The 20945-nt window shown below is 36.8% G+C and overlaps 3 protein-coding genes across 4 annotated transcripts in view; 2 read left to right on the forward strand and 1 right to left on the reverse strand.

Annotated features, from left to right (window-relative positions):
* rho-5 (rhomboid-5) overlaps positions 1 to 16892 on the reverse strand; it is a 54605-nt gene extending 37713 nt beyond the window's left edge. Inside the window, exons 1-3 of one of the 2 annotated variants that reach the window (XM_074171326.1) lie at positions 16711 to 16892; positions 9762 to 9857; positions 3872 to 4333 (exon numbers count right to left, since the gene is read on the reverse strand). In XM_074171326.1, coding sequence (XP_074027427.1) covers positions 3872 to 4302 — 431 coding nt within the window. In that variant the 5' untranslated portion in view covers positions 4303 to 4333; positions 9762 to 9857; positions 16711 to 16892. The remainder of the gene's footprint in view (positions 1 to 3871; positions 4334 to 9761; positions 9858 to 16710) is intronic. The other variant, XM_074171327.1, reaches the window with a different exon arrangement.
* The window catches only part of LOC111510368 (SUN domain-containing protein 2), a 68703-nt gene that overhangs the window by 14564 nt on the left and 33194 nt on the right, over positions 1 to 20945 (forward strand). The window lies entirely within an intron of this gene.
* On the forward strand, positions 11791 to 12159 carry LOC141480854 (uncharacterized). The gene has a single exon (XM_074171575.1). The coding sequence runs from the start codon at positions 11791 to 11793 to the stop codon at positions 12157 to 12159; it is 369 nt and encodes a 122-aa protein (XP_074027676.1).

Below are 20945 nucleotides of genomic sequence, written 5' to 3' on the forward strand. Positions count from 1 at the left end.
AGATACCGGGCGCCCTCTCGTCGTAGCATCGCCTTGTCACGGTAATGCGGGGCTCTGCCGCGATTGATCTCCTTTTCCTAGCTACTCGTGGGACTTTCATGGACAGAGTAGGTAAACTTAAAAATTATTTCTGACGCTGAGTCTACAGAGGAGATGGATGTCGAGCTTACGACTCTAACTAACCTCCCTGTAAATTTAGATCAGGAGCGAGTCTACAGAGGAGATGAGTGTCGAGTTTACGTCTCCAACTGACCTTCCTGTAAATATAGTTCAGGAGCGAGAGCTTCCCAACTCCTGATCCAATGACTGAACCTAAAAAAAAAAGTTTGGTGGTGCAGCCAGGAAACGACTAAGTAGTCTCCTCAAGAGCGGGGTATCTTATAAAACTGCCTTGCACCAAATTCTTGAGCGGCGTACGCAGAATCTGTCTTAGGTGGAGGAACAAACCCCCCCATGAGCAAGTTAGTAAACGTTTGCGCCCAAGTGATGATTCACCAAAACCAGAGGCGAAAATGCCCTCATTAACGATGAAACAGCAGAGCATATACTTTGTGCTTGCCCCGCTGGGGACCGAATCAGGTTTTTTGAGTTCGGCAGATTCGTACTCTTACCATCTGACCTGAAAAACCACTCACCACGACCACAAACTAATCGGCTTCGTTAAAAAACTGGGTTTATTTGGTCGAGTGTGTGCCACAATAAACCCTTGCGAATTGCGGTGGTGGGTCGAATAGACCCACTCACTTTGGACCTAACCTAACTTAATCTATATTCTTCTTGTTTGGCCACCCTGTATTGATAATTATCGAAATTTCATATATAGTCTATTGAATTTGGTTCTATTCAACAAGGAACATGACCAAGGCATAATGATAAAGGTTTCCATGTTAATTATTGTAGGGTCTGCAAATATCATTTTCGACATAAAAACTTAAATATGTCAAAAACGGTTAGACATAGATATAGGACGTTATACACAAAAAGTATTCATCACCTTTTTCATTATGCCTCGTTCGGGTTCCTTGTAGAGTAGACCTAAATTCAATAGACTCTATATGAAATATCGATAATTATAAAACAGGGTCAAAAAAGAAGAATATAAATGAAATTCAATAAACCGTCTAAAATGACTTTTTCAAATGGAAACCCTCCATTTTTATGATTTAATCCTCCCGAAATCTTCAAAAGCCAACTAAACTTCTCTGAAGAGGTGAAATACCTTGGTATTATCCTCGACAAGAAGCTAACATGGAACTCTCATCTACAGAGTAGAGCAAAAAGAGCATACGTGGCTTATGAGCAATGTCGGAGGACAATGGGACGCGCATGGGGTCTTTCACCCCGTGTAGTCGCCTGGATCTACACTGCAATAATAAGACCTATGTTAACGTATGGAGCCATTGCATGGGGACCGAAAGTTCTACAAGCAACGGCCATCCAAAAATTATATCAAATACAGCGACTGGCTTGTTTAAACATCACAGGAGCCATGAGAACAACACCAACCGCGGCAATGGAATTAATCACGGGTCTGACCCCTCTGGATCTGTACGTTAAGGAGGTTGCGTTAATGGCCATGGTACGATTGCACACGGCTGGTGTAAACCTAGAAGTAGGAATGGGTCGATTGAGGCTGGGCCTATGGCCGGAAGCGCTTACTGCGCAACCTCTGCTGTAGGCAACAAGTGATGCAATTGAACCCAGGTTTGTGTTTAATAAACCCTACAAAATACAAATTAAGCAGAACACAGAGTCAGATGCTACAAATGCAATACGGATTTATACAGATGGCTCAAAAACCAAAGAAGGCTCAGGATGTGGAGTGTACTCCAGATCACTAAGCCTAAGGATTAAGTGGGGAATGGGAAGAAATACCAGCGTGGTCCAAACAGAACTGGCTGGTATCTCAATCGCCACAAAAGAAATAACCAAGAAAAGAATTTCTGGCAAAAACATAACAATCTGCACTGATAGCAGACAAGCACTATTAACCTTGAACAGACACCGTGTTACTTCAGGGCTAGCACTAGAGTGCCACCAAGATTTAACCAAAGCCTCGGTAGATAATAACATTATCCTGAGGTGGGTTAAAGGGCACGACAGGAGTAAAGGTAATCGCATTGCCGACTCTTTAGCCAAGGAAGCGGCTGGACTAAGAATTTTAGGACCAAGTGGCACCCACAGCCTGATGACTTCGACAATTGCGGAACTAGTCAAATGTTACACCCATGCTCAATCTTTAAAGAGATGGGATGAAATCAAAGGATGTAATCTTGCCAGGATCACCTTGGGCGACCCTGGGAAGCTGGCGCCGAAGAAATATCTGGCGATGACCAGAAAAAATCTACGCCTTACAGTAGGATTTCTGACTGGCCACTGTCAGCTAAGGAAACACCTACATAATATAGGGCTAGTAGACACACCTCTATGCAGGATGTGTGAACAGGAAGATGAGACTGTCAGGCATGTCCTGTGCGAGTGCCCGGAGTTATCGTCAATAAGGGAGTGTGTGTTCGGCGAGTCTTGGCCTACACCTGCCGATATAAAGGAGATGTCTCCCAGCGACCTGTCCACCTTCCTGGAAAGGACAGGATGGACGACGACCTAGGAGGACAACTCCTCGGGAGGATGTACAATGGGTCACATGTGGCCTAAGTGCGTGGGCTTACACTCACCCTCCCTACTCTACAGATACAGATGATTTAATCGTATTAGGCATTAAAAATAAAGATTACCCTCATCAATATACATCAAAAGTATTTAGATTCTGATGTAGGATCCAAAAATGTAATAATATATAGGATGTTCTATTTAAAATAACGAAGTTATAACCTACTCCGGTATAACCGGAACTGCCGCCATTTCGAAAGAATTTTATCCAAGTTGCCCCCATAGACTTTAGTATATTGTCAAATTTTCAGATTCTTTCTAATTATAGTTTTCCCACAATCGATCGATGCACTTTCTGGAGATTCACCCTGTTTATGGGATGATTATAAATATTACTATGTATAACCACCGTATAGAAGTATAGATCCCAAAAATTATATTATATACAGGATCTTCCTTTTGAAAAATCAAAGTTACTACGACTTTTTAATGGAGGCGGCGACAGCACATTGTCGAAAATAAATTAGTTGGGTCACCGTATAGAAGTAAACACAAGTAAGTTCACTCTCCGCCATATTTGGGTCAAGATTTCCCACCACGAATTTTATGCTCAGCCAACCTACAGCGCAACCGACTGAATCTGAAGTGTTTACCAAGCGAGCCAAGTTAAGGCATGAAATATTATTACAGAGTGAGTCGTTGTAAGTGGTGGTTTTGTATTTTGGAAAAATTCGTGTCTAGTTTCAAAATAAACAAGTGTTTAGCTGTGAGTTACTGTAATTTGCAGGGTGATGTCGGCAATTAATTTTTTTCGATTTCCAATTGATGAAAAAAATTATGTTTTTCTAGTATTCATTATGTAAGATTGAAGGAATGAACATATAACGAAAATCATAAAATAAATTGTTATAGACCATATATACGCAGACTTTTTTTATGAAGTTGATTTGATAAAATTGATTTTTACGAATAGTATATGCCTCACAAGTAATGATATGAAATGACAAAACAATCGGAGTTCCACTGGAAATCCACAAAGGAAAATAATTGCTGAACCACATTTCTTGATTTGGCTAGTATGTATCTGTAGGAAAAATATTACTTCCACTGAAACCTCTGCAGAACCAAAGTATCAAATCTATATTCAAATAACCTTTTTTGAAGCCTACTGTTGTATACTTTTTTACCAATTAATCCACATCAATACTGGATATAAAAAGTATTCTGTGTTTACTTCTATACGGTGGTATAACTAACTCACCTTTCATGTTGATACCCAGATCGATCATTTTGACTATGCCCTGATGTTTGCAGCGCATCTTTAGGTAATAGCCTATCCGTAGACACCGAGGTCTGAGGTCTCTCGCCGAGAGGAAATCGTTCCGAAACGCCTTGATATCGTTCACCTGAAGGCAGCCGGTCAGAACTGCTGCGCTCCGAACCGAATCGCTCTGAGCAACTTCGATCTTCGACAAAACGATCCTGGATCGAGTATCGTTCAGTCGACGACGTTTCCAGGAGGTTCTTTTCGCTCGTATAGCGATGTGTAACGCTGTCCTGCTGCTGTCGCTGATCAACTGCGGGAAGAACACAACCAGCAGGACAAGGAATGGACAGAGAAGGTGGCTGGGACTGGGAGGCATGTTGCTGCAACAATATCTGTCTTCTGGCATAATCATCGTCCGCAGGCATCCTGGTGGCCCTGGGCCCGTTGTCAGGACATCTGGAAAGATGAAATAAAAACTATTTTTGGGATAGTTCAACAATCACAGTTTTAGGGTAGATTCGAAAGAGATTATGAGTACAAGGCAAGCTCATCGGTAAACCTGCTTCAATTCATTACAAAAACCTTTATTTGTGAAATTATAAAACAACAATAAAAATTAATTGGCGCTCCGGGGCGACTTCATTGATTGCAGTGGTGCATTTGCTTTTTCAGCTGCAGGAAAATCCGGAAAAACCTGCAGCACCACATCATCTGAAGATCTTGATCTGCCAATGTCCTCTTTCTCTTAAGACAAAATGTAGGGTGTCTCCAGAGGCTCCAATAGATTCAATACATCGCCAGAACACTTCGTGACACTATCGTCAAACTTAAATCAGTCCATTTCGTCTTTGACCATCGCGTAATAATGGCCAAATTCAACGCCAGAACCACAGTGAACAATGACTGCATGAATATTATAATAGTGGTCTGCTAGATTGAAATGTTCATCTATTTCGAACCTTCCAAAGAGTTTCTTGCTTCCGTCAGAGGTTGAGTCTTGTTTGAAGATCATCAGTGTTATTATTAGATTGACTGGTGCCTCAGGTATACTTGTTTTCTTATAACAGTCAGTTAGTCAGTTAGTTTGGCGCATGTTTGGCAATACAGTTGATCATCACCTGTTAAAAATTTCATTTTCAGATGATTTACCAATAAGCTTTGCACAGACTGGTTATTATTAGTCATATTAGGAAACGCTAGATGAAGTTCCAGAAATTCACACACGTTTTCGCTACCTCTTGAACATTTACTACAAAGTAAACAAGTGAGGATTTTTCCAGCAAAGGATTTACAAACACAAGACGAGATAGACTGTACGGAATCATTCAATCCAGAGCGGTCAGGAGTATTGATTCTGTTATTGTTTTTCCCACGAAGAGTATTCAACAAGAACCCCAAGAATTCATGAGCTTAAATCAAGCTTAATTAAATAGGAACGTAATCTTACCCTGTAATAAACACATAAATTCTGTGTCGCGTTTATTTCTGAAGTTGAAATACCATGAATTGAATGATATAAATGAAATAATTCATATAGAATAGTTGAATTAGATATGGAGTAAAATTATCTTGATCATAATATAGTTGAAATTCATTTATTTTCCCGGATTAACGAAATATTTATTAGAAATTACCGATAATGAAGATTTCTTCAAACTTGTAACATTCCTCTTGTTGTTTAAAACTGGTTGACAATGTTTCATGGTGAATTTTACTAGTTCGGACTTCCAATGTATAAATATGATATATGATTTGAAATCTCTTGAAGAAGAAATTGAATTAAAAATTTAAATGAATAGCGAAAAATAACAATTATATTGAGCAATAAAGTATATATAAAATAATATTCATTATTTTATATATACAAATAATGTTGTTGGGTTTACTGATTACTACATAAGGACACATTGCAAAAATAAATTTGGATAGGCAATATTGTATATAGCTAAAAATTGTTTTATATAAACATATATTGTAATATAATAGATAAGGTAAAATTAATTTAGGTTGGTATACCTGTATGGTTGGTACGCCTGGATGGTTTACCTGAATGGGTTACCTTTATAGCATAAATAAGATTAGCTTGCACTAGTTCTTAATAATAATAATAATAATTGGCTCACTGCGCTTGCTCAGGGCACATGATTCTCGGACCCAATGATCACTTACCCCACGGTGTGGGGGAGTGGTCATTGGTTGATAATGCTGGCGCGCCCTTCCGAATGTATCGGGGCTTCGGGGGATAGGGCCTGACCAGCGCACACTACGGTGAAAAAATAATAATAATAATAATAACTTTATTCAGAGTAAAGGAAAATTATTTTGATTAAAAGCTACATGATTGTTCTGAATAAAATAGTGTGGAGCACTTGTTTCTCATATACACAGTACAGGTAAAATAACAATGAGGAAAATTTAATAATAATGATAAAATAAAAATAAGTATAATAAAATAGTAAAAAAGTATAATAAAATGTGGTGAAATTATACTCACATACACAAATACACCTACACATTTATACACATAGGTATACATATATAGGAAATGCATGAGGAATACAGTGCAAAAAATTGAGAAAATGTAAAAATGTATCGTGTAAAATGTAAAATAAAGAGTGTCAAATGTAAGATGTGAAATGTAAGATGTAATATGAATATGTAAACTTTTTAAAGAATGTAGCAAAAACAGATATACTTAGTAATACTACAATAAAACCAATTTAGCACTACAATAAATACATGATATAAAATGATACAATGAAACACAATGACATACAGCTTAATATAATAAATACAATACACTATAGAATTTTTGTGATTTCATTCAACCATTAGATTCTATCATGGTAATGATAGGGATAGATAGTGATAGATAGTGATGATAATGATAGGGATAGAGTTATATATTTTAGTGCCAATATAGGAGTATCTTCTCTGTGATATCTTTTTTTTTTAAATAGTGAGTGAGTAAGTAATTGACGTCCCCTAGTCGTGTACTGATGACTTGGATGGGGTGCTTTATCAATACTGAAGTGATATGTTATACACGCATTCAAAAAGAAAAGCTGACGAATATCCATCATCTGTGACGTACTATACAGGTCTTCGGTAGAATATATACGTGGTTTTGTCATGATTATTTTCAGGAACCTTTTTTGTAAGATTTCAAGTGAATTGATGTGTGATCGTGCAGCGGCACCCCATACCTGTATTCCATATCTGAGATGACTCTCTAATGCAAGGTACCTACCTAAAGGTAAGTACTCTTTCATATGTTTGAAGGTATAAATTGTACTTTGTAATTTTAGGTAAACGCCTAAATATTTAATTTCTTTCACTGACTGAATACCATGTATCTTACCATTTATGTTTATGTTAATTTCCTGTCGGTCCTAAGACTGTTCCTTGTGGTACTCCATATTCAATGTCTAATTTTTGACTTGTTTTATCGCCCACTTTAACAATTTGCTTTCTTGAACTCAAATATCTTCTGAATAAGTTCAAAATCATCCCTCTTTTACCTATGTCTTCTAACGTTTGTATTAGTAACGGGTGGCTCACACTATCAAAAGCCTTACTCAAATCAATAAAAAGGCACAGACAAGGTCTTCCTCTGTCTAGAGATGTATGAATTTTGTTTGTTAATTTGATTATGGCATCTATAGTGGAGGTTTTTTCCCTAAATCCAAATTGTTTATCAGAAAACAATTTGAATTTATTTATGAATGAAGTTATTCTGTTTTTAAGAAGTTTTTCGAATATTTTTGCCAAGTGGCTAATGAGAGAAATTGGTCTATAATTACCGACGGATGATGTATCATCATTTTTAAAAACTGGCACTACAACAGATCTTTTTAGGGCATCAGGCCATATTCCCTTTTCGATACTCTTATTGATTATATATGAAAGTGGAGTTGAGATGTGGTATGATATTTCCTTCAAAAGTTCTGCTCTTACGTTGTCAATTCCAGGAGATTTATTGTTTTTTAGTTCATGTATTAGATTATATATTTCATTAGCGTTCGTAGGAGCTAGCGGCATATTATTTAGCAGGATCTTTGATGTGCTCACAAAGTGAGAATTTTTTTCAATTTTGTCAGCAAGAATTTTCCCAAAACTAACAAACTTACTATTGAATTCGTCTGCTTTTTCCTCATCGTTTGTTAAGAGTTCTCCATTATCATTTGAGATAGTTTCAATGATTTTGTGTTGTTGTTTCCTTCGACAGAGTTTCCATACCATGTCCCACAAGTACTTTGTGTTTGATTTATTTTTTTTTAGTTTCTGCTTATAATAGTTTTGTTTACATTTTTTCAGTTTGTTTGTGAGTTGATTTTTGTATAATTTATATTCGTTTCTTAGGGTTTGGTTTTCAGGATGAGTCTTTATTTCTTTATACATTTCATTCTTCTTATTTATCATCCTCAGCATACTATTTGTGAGGCACGGTGCAAAAGGCATGTTTTTACGCTTAACTACCTTCTTTTCAGAGCAATATTAAATTGCTAATTTTATTACATCAATGAAGGTATTCGTTGCGGCATTTGGATCTTCTTGTGAATAGACGAGGTCCCATGAGATTTCTTGCATACTTTTGTTTAATTTTTTATAGTTCGTGTACTCTTTATAATTATTTTGATATTGATTTTTCAATGTTTCCAATATAATTTGTAGAATGACAGTATCATGATCAGTGATTGCAGATTTAAGTATTAATGGAATAGTCATATCAACCCTCTGATAGTTTTGAGAAAGATGTGATCTTAGTTTTAATCTTCCTCTTTGAAGACGATCACTTGGTGATCGAAACACGTGTCGAGGCGTTAAAAATAACGATTTGGTGTTGGGAAAAAAACTCCAGTAATATTCAGTACTACACCAAAGGTTCCAAACAGTGCATCATAAGTATTTTCATAATATTGTTTTTATGTCTCAATTTAATTGTTATTTCTAGCTATTCATTTCAATTTTATGTTTCATGTTCAAATTATGTTCAAATCATATTAGACAATGGAAGTCCGAAATAGTAAAATATTCCTCTTGTTCTTGAGGAATGTTATTGAAAAGAGAGACCATAAAACACACTCGATAAATTATAACCCATTGAAATAGATTTTTTATTGATGACAGAAGCACGTTCATCTTCAATGTAATATTTATTTTGGAAGTTGTACGTACGTGTTTGAATATTCCAAGATTCTGAAATTTTACTATTTAGTTAGAGCACCAATCGAAGAAACTATTAGTCCGCGTTTGATTGTGGCCTAGTGAATTTTTGTCCATTCATAATATTTGGCTATTACTGAACTATAGATCATTGCTGTTTTCTCTGATATCAACTTTGAGTTTTTCAAATCAGAATCTAGGACCTGTCTTGAGTATGGTTTATGACTCTTCATCATTGAGAATAACTAAAGATTTTTCAATCTAATAATTTTTAGATTTGTCTGATTCAGTTAATATCAAATCAAGATGATTTTTGGAAAATGCTTTTGTTTTCTTTGAAAAATTGGAAAAACCTCAACATATCATCTCTAGAAAGATATATTAGATGACGAAGCTCTATTTTCAGTTAGAAGAGAATACCCCTATTTGCGAAGCCTTAAAGAACCTCACATCCAGAGTATAACAATATGATAATGATGTGTATGTTTCATTCAACTCAATCATCGTAGAGATGAATTGGAAATTTTTACTTCTCGAGAAATCTGGAAAATCCACAGAATCTCAGATACAAACATACCATGAAGAAGCTTTAGGCATAACAATGGAATTGGGGTACATGAAATTAAATTGTGAGCCGTTTCATTACGTGCGACAGCCTATGAATACGAATTATTTTGTAAGAAAATAAGGTTATAGAAGAAATCGAAATAAATCTTACCTGTGAAGGTCGCCGTGGTGATCCGTAATGACGGCGCCAGGTCTATAGGGGGGCTAACCCCCCTGGCCCCGCCTACCACATACTGTTTATAGGTATCTGAAAAATGGAAAAAATACATTTGAAAGCATCTGATAAAAAATGAACTGTTTCTTAGGACGATTGTTTTACTACTCGTATTGTTCAAAACATACATTATAAATTCCAATATTTTTGGTGAATACTAAAAATTTGGATGTAGGTACATTACCTTGAAGAGTTAACGGATATAAAGATTGACAAGTATAGTAATGAAATGAAAAACTTTGATTACAAAAACGACTGCAAATTATTGAATGATTATCTGGTCTACATCTCAGTCATATTTGATTAAAACAGTATTTCCAATTTTACAACGAATTTAATTTTAATTTTTGTTATTCACTCTCAATCAAAGCACAGACATTCGTTGTGTTTGTTGTTGAACAAGCAGAACGACTTTTTTAGGCTGATTTTGTAGATATTGTGTGTTTTACTGGCTTAACGTTAGGCTTGCACAAAAAATAATATTTTCTTGAATCAGACTAAATCATGATTTTAGACTCCCATTGCCCCTTTTCGTCGATGTTCTACAGGTTTCTATCTGTCTGTTAGGGTTACATTAGGTCTAGAGTGAGCGGGTCTATTCAACATTCCACCACAACCCGCAAGGGTTTATTGTGGCTAACACCTATTCATACTCGACCAAAGAAACCCAGCTTCTTAACGAAGCCGATTAGTTTGTATAGTGAGTAGTCGTTCTGGTCAGATGGTAAATGTACGGCTCTGCCGAACTTTAATAACCTGATTAGGTCCCCAACGGGGCAGGCAAAAAGTATATACTCTGCGTTTCATAATTTTCCAAACAGAGGCGACACACACTGTCTTCCTACAGTCCGAGTCTCTGCATATGATGATTCAAATGACAGTGACCTGTAAGAAGGCATGGTTAGACATCGTAGTTTATCCCTACTGTAGTTTAACAACTGTTTGGTATCAAACTTCGAAGGGTGAATAAACGCCTTGGAGTGAGCCAATCTTGGAAGATTGTGCCAGAAGTCTATAAATCTTCTTGCCATCCAGGTATTCAATGTTTGTTTGGCAAAGCCTAAAGCAATGCCAATGACATGTTCTGGTCCGATAAAGTTGCTTAAAACCCCCCTCCTTGGCAAGGGAGTCAGCAGCTTCATTGCCTTCCAGGCCAGTATGGCCTGGAATCCAGACCAGAGACAATCTGTTGAATCTTCCTATCGAGGAGAGTCGTTTTTGGCAATTTGCTACTATTTTAGACATTGCTCGGTAGTAGCCAAGAGCTTTCAATGCCGCTTGACTGTCCAAGAATATTTTTATTGACTTGTGTGTGAGGTTGAATTTATCCAATCTCTCCGCACACAATTCAATAGCGTAAATTATCTCTTGAAATACAGTCGCATAAGTTCCTAGGCAGGTAGATATCTCTGTCCTGGGTCTGCGACTAAAAACACCTGCACCAGAACCGGAAAATATTTTTGATCCATCTGTGAACCAACAACTATCTGCTCTTAATATTTTCTTCTCCCGTATGTGTGTGTTCTGCTAGCTTTACTGTTAAGCAGGCAGAATCAAATAGAAATCCTCTGCGGAAATTTTGAACTTGAACTTTCGTAAAAGCGATAGGTTCACCAACTTATGAGCTTGCCAAATACTTGACAACCCCACTGCAGCCGTTTATAGGAAATACAGAGTCACTCAAAGACTTCGACGTGGTCTCCTTGTATACTCATTTCTAGTGGCATGGTGTTCCAACAGACAAACGAATGGTACCGCAATGGGCAATCCATATTAAGTCCGGCGGAAGCAAACTTTTTCATGGAAAATTTTGAACAACGGCCCTTGAAGCAAGTGGCCGCGAAACCATATTGATGGCTGTATTATGTTGACGATACGATCATGGTATGGCAAGATGGCAAGTGAAGAGTCACTAAACGATTTTCTATTACATCTCAACTATCTCGACCCAAAAATCCAATTCATAATGGAACGAGAAACCCATGGGACTTTAGCCTTCTTGAATGTTCTTGTGAACAGACGTGAAGATGGTACATTGGGCCACAAAGTGTACAAGAAACTAACACACACAGACAGGTTCCTGAACAAAATCTCTAACCACCAGCCACAACAAAAGAGACGGGCTATTAAAACATTAGTTGAGAGAGCACGACGTATCTATGAACCTGAGAGTCTCCCTGAGGAACTCAGTCACCTGAAAAATGCCTTCAAACGGAGTGGGTTCAGCGAAGGAGAATTCGAGCAGGCCATACGACCCAGGAGAGAGAACACCAAAGTAACCCCATCTAGGCTAGTCAAGGAAAAAGCTTTCCGTGGGAGAATTTTTCTCTGCTAGTTTGTTCTGATTGTTACTCACTTTTGCTAGATTATTCTAATTGGCCCACGTTGTTCAAAAGTATGATGTTAGTGAGTCTTCTTAACTACTGACTGCCACGTTTTGTAGACCCATATACCTTTTCTGCCGAAGTTGTTAAGAATCTTATAGATCTCAACGACCTCCCTTTGAAGTCGTGCATGGTCATGTGTTGAATTAGACAGAACAGCAGTTTCTTCTTATTTCATTACGTGATCTGCTAGGATTAGCAGTTGCCTAAGGCGACAGTTACGCTTGTGTTCTTGTATCCTTGTGTTGATGATACGTTTGGTTGTTCCAATGTAAACTGAGCTACAAGAAAAGATAATCCTGTAATCACCGGCGGACAGCTTTTTTGTAAAAGTATCCTTTAGCGCCTAATGGTAACGTAGACTTCAGGTTCAAAACAACTACAGATGAGGTGGTGTACATATTTTTATTAACAATTGAATCGAATACAGTTGTCCTGATAAAATTAGTATCCTTCCATTTATCACACATATTTTGAGAAAGTTCCACTCTAGGTTGTGGATGACATTCATTCTTTCATAGGTAACAATGAACAAAGTATACGATAATCGGTTCTCTCTCAAATGTTTCATTAGTTATGAAGCGTTGGTATAGCAAAAAAAGTCGATTTACCACAACAGAAGAATATTGAATGATGGAAAAAATTATGCGAAGCTCTTGTATAGTCTATACGAAATCAATAAGAACAGCTAAATAAAATATTAAAGGCAGTACTCTTTACTATTAATGAAAAAATACGTGTAGGTTTATGAAAAATAAAAATAATTTTGGAAAAAAAAATCACGCCGTCCATGCTGTACAAAGAAGTTGCCGACGTTCGGTAATTATTTAGTTTTTATGCCATTCGAATTCACTTGGTGTATGTATAGTATAATTTGACACGCCAATTATGCTGTCACCTGCAAAAGTGGGTGGATTTATGCCTGCACACACTTTCGTAAAATGATAACAAGCCAACTTATTTATACAGTGTGTAACAATGAAAACTTACCAGAGCGGTTTTTGAATATGAAAAGTAAGATTTTTAAAAAAAGCTCGGACACGTCGATTTCTAATTAAAGGGGGGCACCTTTCAGACTAATCAGATGATAGATAGGGAAAGAAGGTCGAGTGGCACCTTGTTTTAAAGGTCTTTCGAATACCTTTACAACTCTGTTGAAAGAAAATTTTTGTAACGATTAGTTTTCGAGATAATTTGAAGTTAAAATTGCCATGTTAATAATACATTAGACAGACTACTCGGTAACTTGTATGCCTAAATAAAAAAAAAATTCGAGCAGTTCTTCTTATCAGTTTTTTGTTAAATAAAATTCTTTTTTTAAAATCAATACCCACTCCTCTTCTTCCAGTTTTCATTTGTACATCGTTCGATTGTTTTGTTTAAACGGGTCGTGTATTGTTATTTGTTTAAAAATGCCTTACACTACTGCTGAAAGGGTTTCAGTTATTGCTTTATTTTTTGGCAACGACCAAAATGCTAAAAGAACATCAATTTTATTTAACGAGCAAAACCCTGGTAAACACCTAAGCAGAAATCACGTTCTGGTTTTGGTCACAAAATTCAGGGAGACAGGTTCGGTTTTAAATAAGAAAAGAAATGTTTAGAGAAGGGTAGTGAATGACGATAATGCGATTGGAGTGATTGGTCAAGTCATCGCCAATCCCAGGTTAAGTACCAGAGGTTTATCAGCAATGGCCGGAATAAGCCATATGAGCGCATGGAGAATCCTTGAAAACCACAAATTCCTTCCTTACAAAATTAAACTTTTTCATGAACTCAATGAGGATGATTTTGACTGAAGACAGGAGTTTTGTGAGGGCATGAGTGAGAGATTATTGCAAAATCCCGAGCTGCTTTATAACATCCGTTTTTCGGACGAAAGCTCATTTTATTTAAATGGTTGCGTGAACCGTCACAATTGCCGTTATTGGTCGGATGAAAACTTAAGACAATACGCAGAAATACATACCAACATCCCCAAAAGTTGAATGTCTGGGCCGGAATATTAGGCAATCATATTATAGGTTCAGTTTTCATTGATGGAAATTTAACCAGTGATTCTTATTTACAACTTCTTGAAGAGGCAATACAACCTCGTATAGTTGAAATAATTGAACAGGATCCAAGATATCAAGACGGTGCACCACCCTATTATGTCCAGCAGGTTCGAAATTTTTTGAATAATCATTTTGAAGGACAATGGATTGGCAGAAGAGGTCCAATTGAATGACCAGCACGATCACCAGATTTAACACCACTGGACTACTTTTTGTAGGGATATTTAAAGTCTAAAGTTTTTGCTACACAGCCAGCCAATTTGGATGAATTACGTCGTAGAATTATTGATGAATGCCGAGCTATAACTCCTGATATGTTGAATAATGTAAGAGCAAAATTCGAACAAAATATTTATTGTTGCATGGAGCAAAATGGCGCACATTTTGAACATTTACTCTAAATTTCCTATGTGAGTTACCCTTATTAGGTGTTACTTTTTTTGTGTGTGCTTTAAAAACAATTATTGGGATTTATTAACCCTAAAACAGTTTTTTAAACTTTTTTGTGCCATCAGCATTCAAGGAAATCAGCAGGTTGTAATCGTTGTGTAGGTAAGTTTTTAGTATGATTCACTTTTTTATCAGAAGCATAAAATATCCACGACAAAAGGCAACCTTCATAAGGAGGCGCTACTCAATTTACCTAAAATGTAAGGGTGGTAACCAACCCCATCCTCCGAAAAAATCTCCTCGTAATAAACAAATAATTCTTACTTTTTTACGAAATCAAATGGACACGTATTAGCAGTTTGTCATAAAAAGCAAAAATTTATTTTTTTATGAAAGTTCTGAACGTAAATTGTACCTTAAAAATAATTTGATTTATTTTAAAAAGAGTTGAAAAAAATACCTTTAAATCTTCAAATTATCTCCGTACTGATATCCATAACCTTAAATCAAAATTCAAAAACCAGCTCACACTTCCAAAACATAAAACATCTCAATTCCGGAATTTTTTCTCGTATTATATAAATTGAATATACAATGGAATACCGAATTCCCTATATATCCCTATACATCGATGATGTTCATTATATTCCAAATTTTGATTTGTCGAGTCTTTTCAGCTGATGTCGTTAAGCGATTTTTAGACAATTTTTCTCTACGAATTCGAAGGAAAGGAAGGTATAGGCATATACGTAGTAAGTGTAAGTTTACACTATTTTATGTAACATATTTTGAGAAGATAAGAGTATACGTAGAGTTTTCAAAAATAAGGAAAATGTTCAAATTTCGCGGGCTACATAAATTCGATTAGCGATTTTCTTATATTGTACACTCGTCTCGAATATATGTTTCCAGTTTCAGCTGTCTAGCACAGTGGTACCCAAACTATGGGTCGCGACCCACTGGTCGCGGCATATCCGTTAGCTCATGCCATGCAATTTTTTCGAAAATGTTGGGCATGATGCGTGTGGCAGCAAAGTTCTTTCCAAAATTGCTGAAGTTTGACAAAAAAACCGTCGCATGAGCATCGCTCAGGAATTGTTGAATGACGTCAACGTCGATCCAGATTTGCTTGGAAGGGTCATAACTGGTGACGAATCATGGTTTTTGGTTATGACATCGAAACCCAAGTCCAATCGTCCCAATGGAAGAACACAGAAGATCCAAGTTCGATCAAATGTCAAAGTTTTGCTTACTGCTTTCTTCAGTTACCTTGGCGCAGTGCCTCAGGAGTTCTTGCCACATAGTCGTATGGTGAATAAGGAGTATTATCTTGAAGTTATCCGCCGCTTGCAAGAGCAATACGTCATTACTTGTTCGTAATATTTTCACCAAAAATAACACCGTAATCATGCTTCAGCCATCGTATTCACCAGATTTGACTCCCTGCGACTTTTTTCCTGTTCCTAAGATTGAAGAGACCCATGAAAGGACGGCGTTTTGCGACGATTGAGGAGATAAAAACCGAATCGCTGGGAGAGCATATCAGAACTGCATATCAGAACTGCATATCAGAACTGCATATCAGAACTACTTCAAAGAATGGAAAAAATGCTGGCACAAGTGTATTATATTTGAGGAGGAGTACTTTGAAAGGGTCAGAATAGAAATTGGACAGACAGAGTATAAATCACATTCTGTGCATGTGCCCTCTGCGCAAATTTTCTAAATTAATAAAAAAGTACTTATATTGCAAACTAAATAGCCGTTTATGATATCACTTTGTTGATCAAGAGTTATACTCGTGTATTACATTTCCCAGTTATATTTCCGATTCTCAATGAATATCTCATTTGCATTCCACAAAATGGAATGCGGATTGCCATTCTGTTTTCTGTTTCTACGTATTTTGGTATTTTGTGTAAGAGGTGCATAGAAAGGGGTACTTATTTTCATTTGCTGATATATCTGCGCATACAAATGTCAAAAACATCTGGAAACAGTTTTATCTATAAACAACACATACTTATTAACTAGTATATGAATAATGTTAAATACCTTCCAGTGAAAATCAAAACAAGTTAATCCACATCACCAATAAGTTATTCATCACTTTTCACGGCCGCAATAGGATGAAAGTGGATAATGTATACGCCTAAACCGAATTGCAAAATGGCGTTCGCGCTGAGGAAATGGAAACACAAAACATTATCTCAAGCACGCAACCACTTCAATAATGTGAGAATTACACTTGAAAAATTACACACAAAAAAAGTTAATTTCACTTCTCGCTTTATAGTTTCACTCAAATCAGATGAACCAGTTTTCACCACCAAGTCTCAAACTGTCATTACACCATTTCCAAACAGACTCGTCTAACCAACTTCGACGTTATTTAATTTATCAGAACCTATCGCACATTAGTTCAAAACCTTTGATTCAACTAACAGTTATTATATCTTAATTGAAAGTAGTTTTTGCTCGATAAAAATAACCAAAACGTATAAATAACCCGAGTTATGTTTTAAGGTAGCGCGACACACATATACAACCCCTATAGTCTTATTATCGACGTGCGCTCTCGCGGATTCGGGGGTGGGGAGTTCAACGACTCTGGAGGAGAAATTGCCGCCCCTGATGGAAATGTCTGGTCTCAATAATTTAGTTATTATTGCAGTTTTTGATGTCGAAGATGGCATTTTCAACTATTTGGTCACAATAAGTTTTGATAAATCAATGTGAAGTTATACTCAGAAGTTATTTCTACTAGGTACCCATCTGAAGTTTTTATGATACAGTCAAAACAGAAACCTCAAATATTTGTTTGAATTTTCGGGGATGTTTTATATAATAAAAGATCCGAAAAAAAATAACTGTTCCTCAAACAAACTTTTAACACACTATCTGAAATTCTCATTCTACTAGGCGCCACCACAAGAAAGATTTCTGTAATTTATAAAACAAAGTACCTACTAGATATTTTTTTTAACCAAGCTATGGATAAGGTATTTAGGATTTCCATGATCCATATTCAGAAGTCCAGTGAATATTGGAATGCAAACTGTAAATCCTGACACGTAGCAAAAAAATTACTCATTTATTGTAGTGGAACATTTAAACTTCTACAGAGAATTTCTTTAATGTCCCCCCTTTTATTTTTTGAGCGGACCAACTCAAAAAATTGAAATTTGGGATAATGAAATTAATGCAAGATGGCGACTAGGCGCCATCTAGAAAAAAAATCAAATGGAAAGAGGAGTCACATTTTTTGAAGCTCCTGACGAATACTTCACAACCCTAGAATATGGAGTCCATATCTTCACCTACTACAAAATGGCGGAACAGTTAATAATTTCCTGAAGATAAACACTTTATTATTTTATTTTTTATTATTATTATTATTTATTAACTTCAGGTACAATATAAAATATAGAATATAGACATAGTAAAAACAAGTTAATAAACTAAGAAGTCACATAAACTGTTTCCAGTTTGTGTGTGACTGTGAAAATTACAATCAAAGTTAAAATGACTTAAAGAAAACTAATAAAATAATAAAAATACAACATTCATATTCAACCCTAGATATATCCTTATTTACACTTTGATATTGATATTTCTAGAAATATTCCTTTTGGAATTGCCATATGGCAATTCCAACAACCCGATAAGGTTTGTTAAGTTATTTTTTGTTTGCCGTTATTGCAGTGACACCAACCCTCACGTTTTCCGGGAAACACATACCCAAAATCCAGAAAAAATATTGGGAAACCATATTGTAAGACCTCTATTTATTGATCAAAATTCAACAGGGGAACTGCATTTGAATATGCTGGAAACTACTCTTGACCCTCTCATCACTGAGATCGTCGAACCCTTTAGTCAGGGAAGCCACAGATTACGCTGTAGACGACCCCTCCCGATATAGAAGGCCCCGATACTCTGTCGAATGAGGCCCTCATGTCACCCGTTAACGGATGAATAACTTTCTCACCCACCCCACCCCAGCTAGGTAGGGGTATCCCGTGAAGGGCGGTACTGATGTCTGAGGACTTCATGCCGCCATACCATCAGTCATGTACATATTGGTCTTTCGCGACCAATAATCAGCCAAAAGGGTAGGGGAGCTGGACTCCAAGCCTGAACGAAACGAGGATGACTTTCCACTGAGATCGTCGAAGCGAATCCTAATGAATTCGATATGGATATTGTATTCCAACAAGGTGGAGCACCACCACATTACTTCAGACAAGTAAGAAACTATTTGGATACTACTTTTCCCGGTTGTAGGATTGGCCATCGAGGTCCTACAGAATGGTCAGCCCGCTCGCCAGATTTGACACATTTGGACTTTTTTATGGGGCTATTTGAAGCAAAAGGTGTACGAAACTGAACCTGCTTCAATATTGGATATACGGCAGAGAATAATAAATATTTGTAATGATATTGACGTTACTGTGTTCGAAAATGTTCGGCGTGAAATATCGAATAGGCTGTTCATATGTCAAGAAGTTCAAGGCAACCATTTCAAGCATCTTCTGAACTGACCTCACGCTCATTACCTCATATTATGTACTTAAATGCCAATGTATTCAGGCAATTATTAAAAGTTCCGCCATTTTGTAGTTGTTGAAGATATTGATATTATATTCTAGGGTTGTGACCCTAGGAATGGCGCCCAGTCGCCATCTTGAAAGTTTCATCTGTCAATTTCACTTAAAAATAAAGTATCCGTGCATTCATTTCATTATCCCAAATTTCAATTTTTTGAGTTGACCCTTTGAAAAAATAAAACGGGAAGGACATTAGGCTGGTTATCTAATTTTTCTAAAATATAGTAATGTTAAGGCAAACAAACAACGGCTGGGCATTCATAAATTTGGAAAAATGCCAGAAGAAATTGCAAAACTTATGATATGACCAAACACAGAGTTTCTGCTACATCATTAGTGGACTCTGGGACAGATATAACCACATTGAAAGGGCATGGTGGTTGGAGATCACCAACAAGACTATATAGATGCAAAAACAAATGTTTTTGAAAGACATTCCTTTTATCGCTTCCGTTGTAGCAGTATTTCACAAATAAATAAAAATAATAACACTGGCAGATATGAAACATAGAAATTATGCATAAAAGAACAGATTACGAAAGGAACTAATGTGGCATAATGTAAAAATGAAATATTACCAATTTTTCCAGTTAGTTATTGCAATATAATACAAAAGATTTCAAATTATGAATATTAATAATAAATATTTCAGAATCACTTGTGGTTCTGTTATTCCCTAACTGAATTGCATCCCAACGATGGCTTAATCCTAAGTTGTGTGTATCCGTGACAAGAGGATGAATGACACTGAGCCTATCAGCTGTCTCTACGGAATCTTCGAAAGGAAGGAAATGCGTGGCCCTGCCGTGATTGACCTTCTTTCCCTAGCTACTCTAGGGACTTTCATTGACAAACCTCCATGTAAAATTAGATCAGGAGCGGTTCTACAGAGGAGATGGATGTCGAGTTTACGACTACAACTGACCTCCCTGTAAATTTAGATCAGTATCGAGAGCTTCTCAACTCTCCAACTCCTGATTCAATAACTGAACCTGAAAAAAAGGTCCAGTGGTACAGCCAGGAAACGACTGAGTCATCTCCTCAAGAGAGGGCTACCTTATGAAACCGCCTTGCATCTAATTTTTGAGCGGCGTACGCAGAATCTGTCTCAGGTGGAGGAACAAACCCCCATGTGCAGGTTAGCAAACGTTTGCGCTAAAGTGATGATTTACCAAAACTAGATGCGAAAAAGCCCTGCACGGTTGAATCTAAGGCATCGTCAGGTGTAGCTGACGTGCAAAAACCCTCATATGGGAAGGTTGTCGCGGGTATCAAGGTGGGAATCTCGCACCTTGACTATCCGACTACTTCATTAACGATGAAACAGCAGACCATATACTTTGTGCCTGCCCCACTGGGGACCGAATCAGGTTTTTAGAGTTCGGCAGAGCTGTACTCTTTCCATCTGACCTAAAAGACACTTACCATACAAAATAATCGGCTTCGTTAAGAAGCTGGGTTTATTTGGTCGAGTGTGGATAAGTGTGACCCACAATAAACCCTTGTGGGTTGCGGTGGAGGGTCGAATAGACCCACTCACTATGGACCTAACCTAATAACAAATTTTGTCAGTCTTTAAGGAATTTATTCTTCAAGTAAGTGTTTCAGTGCATTATTTTTCATTTAGGAGTAAAATCAAAATGAATCAATACTTAATTTAAAAATATTATATGCTATGAA

This window comes from Leptinotarsa decemlineata, unplaced genomic scaffold (assembly GCF_025532065.1).
Source record: "Leptinotarsa decemlineata unplaced genomic scaffold, Ldec_3_MD MMD2_tig00000010_RagTag_RagTag, whole genome shotgun sequence".
In the NCBI taxonomy this organism is placed as follows: Eukaryota; Metazoa; Arthropoda; class Insecta; order Coleoptera; family Chrysomelidae; genus Leptinotarsa; species Leptinotarsa decemlineata.

Coding starts and splice junctions, on each gene's coding strand:
- LOC141480854 (XM_074171575.1), top strand. CDS start 11,791: ATGGAACGAGAAACCCATGGGACTTTAGCCTTCTTGAATGTTCTTGTG.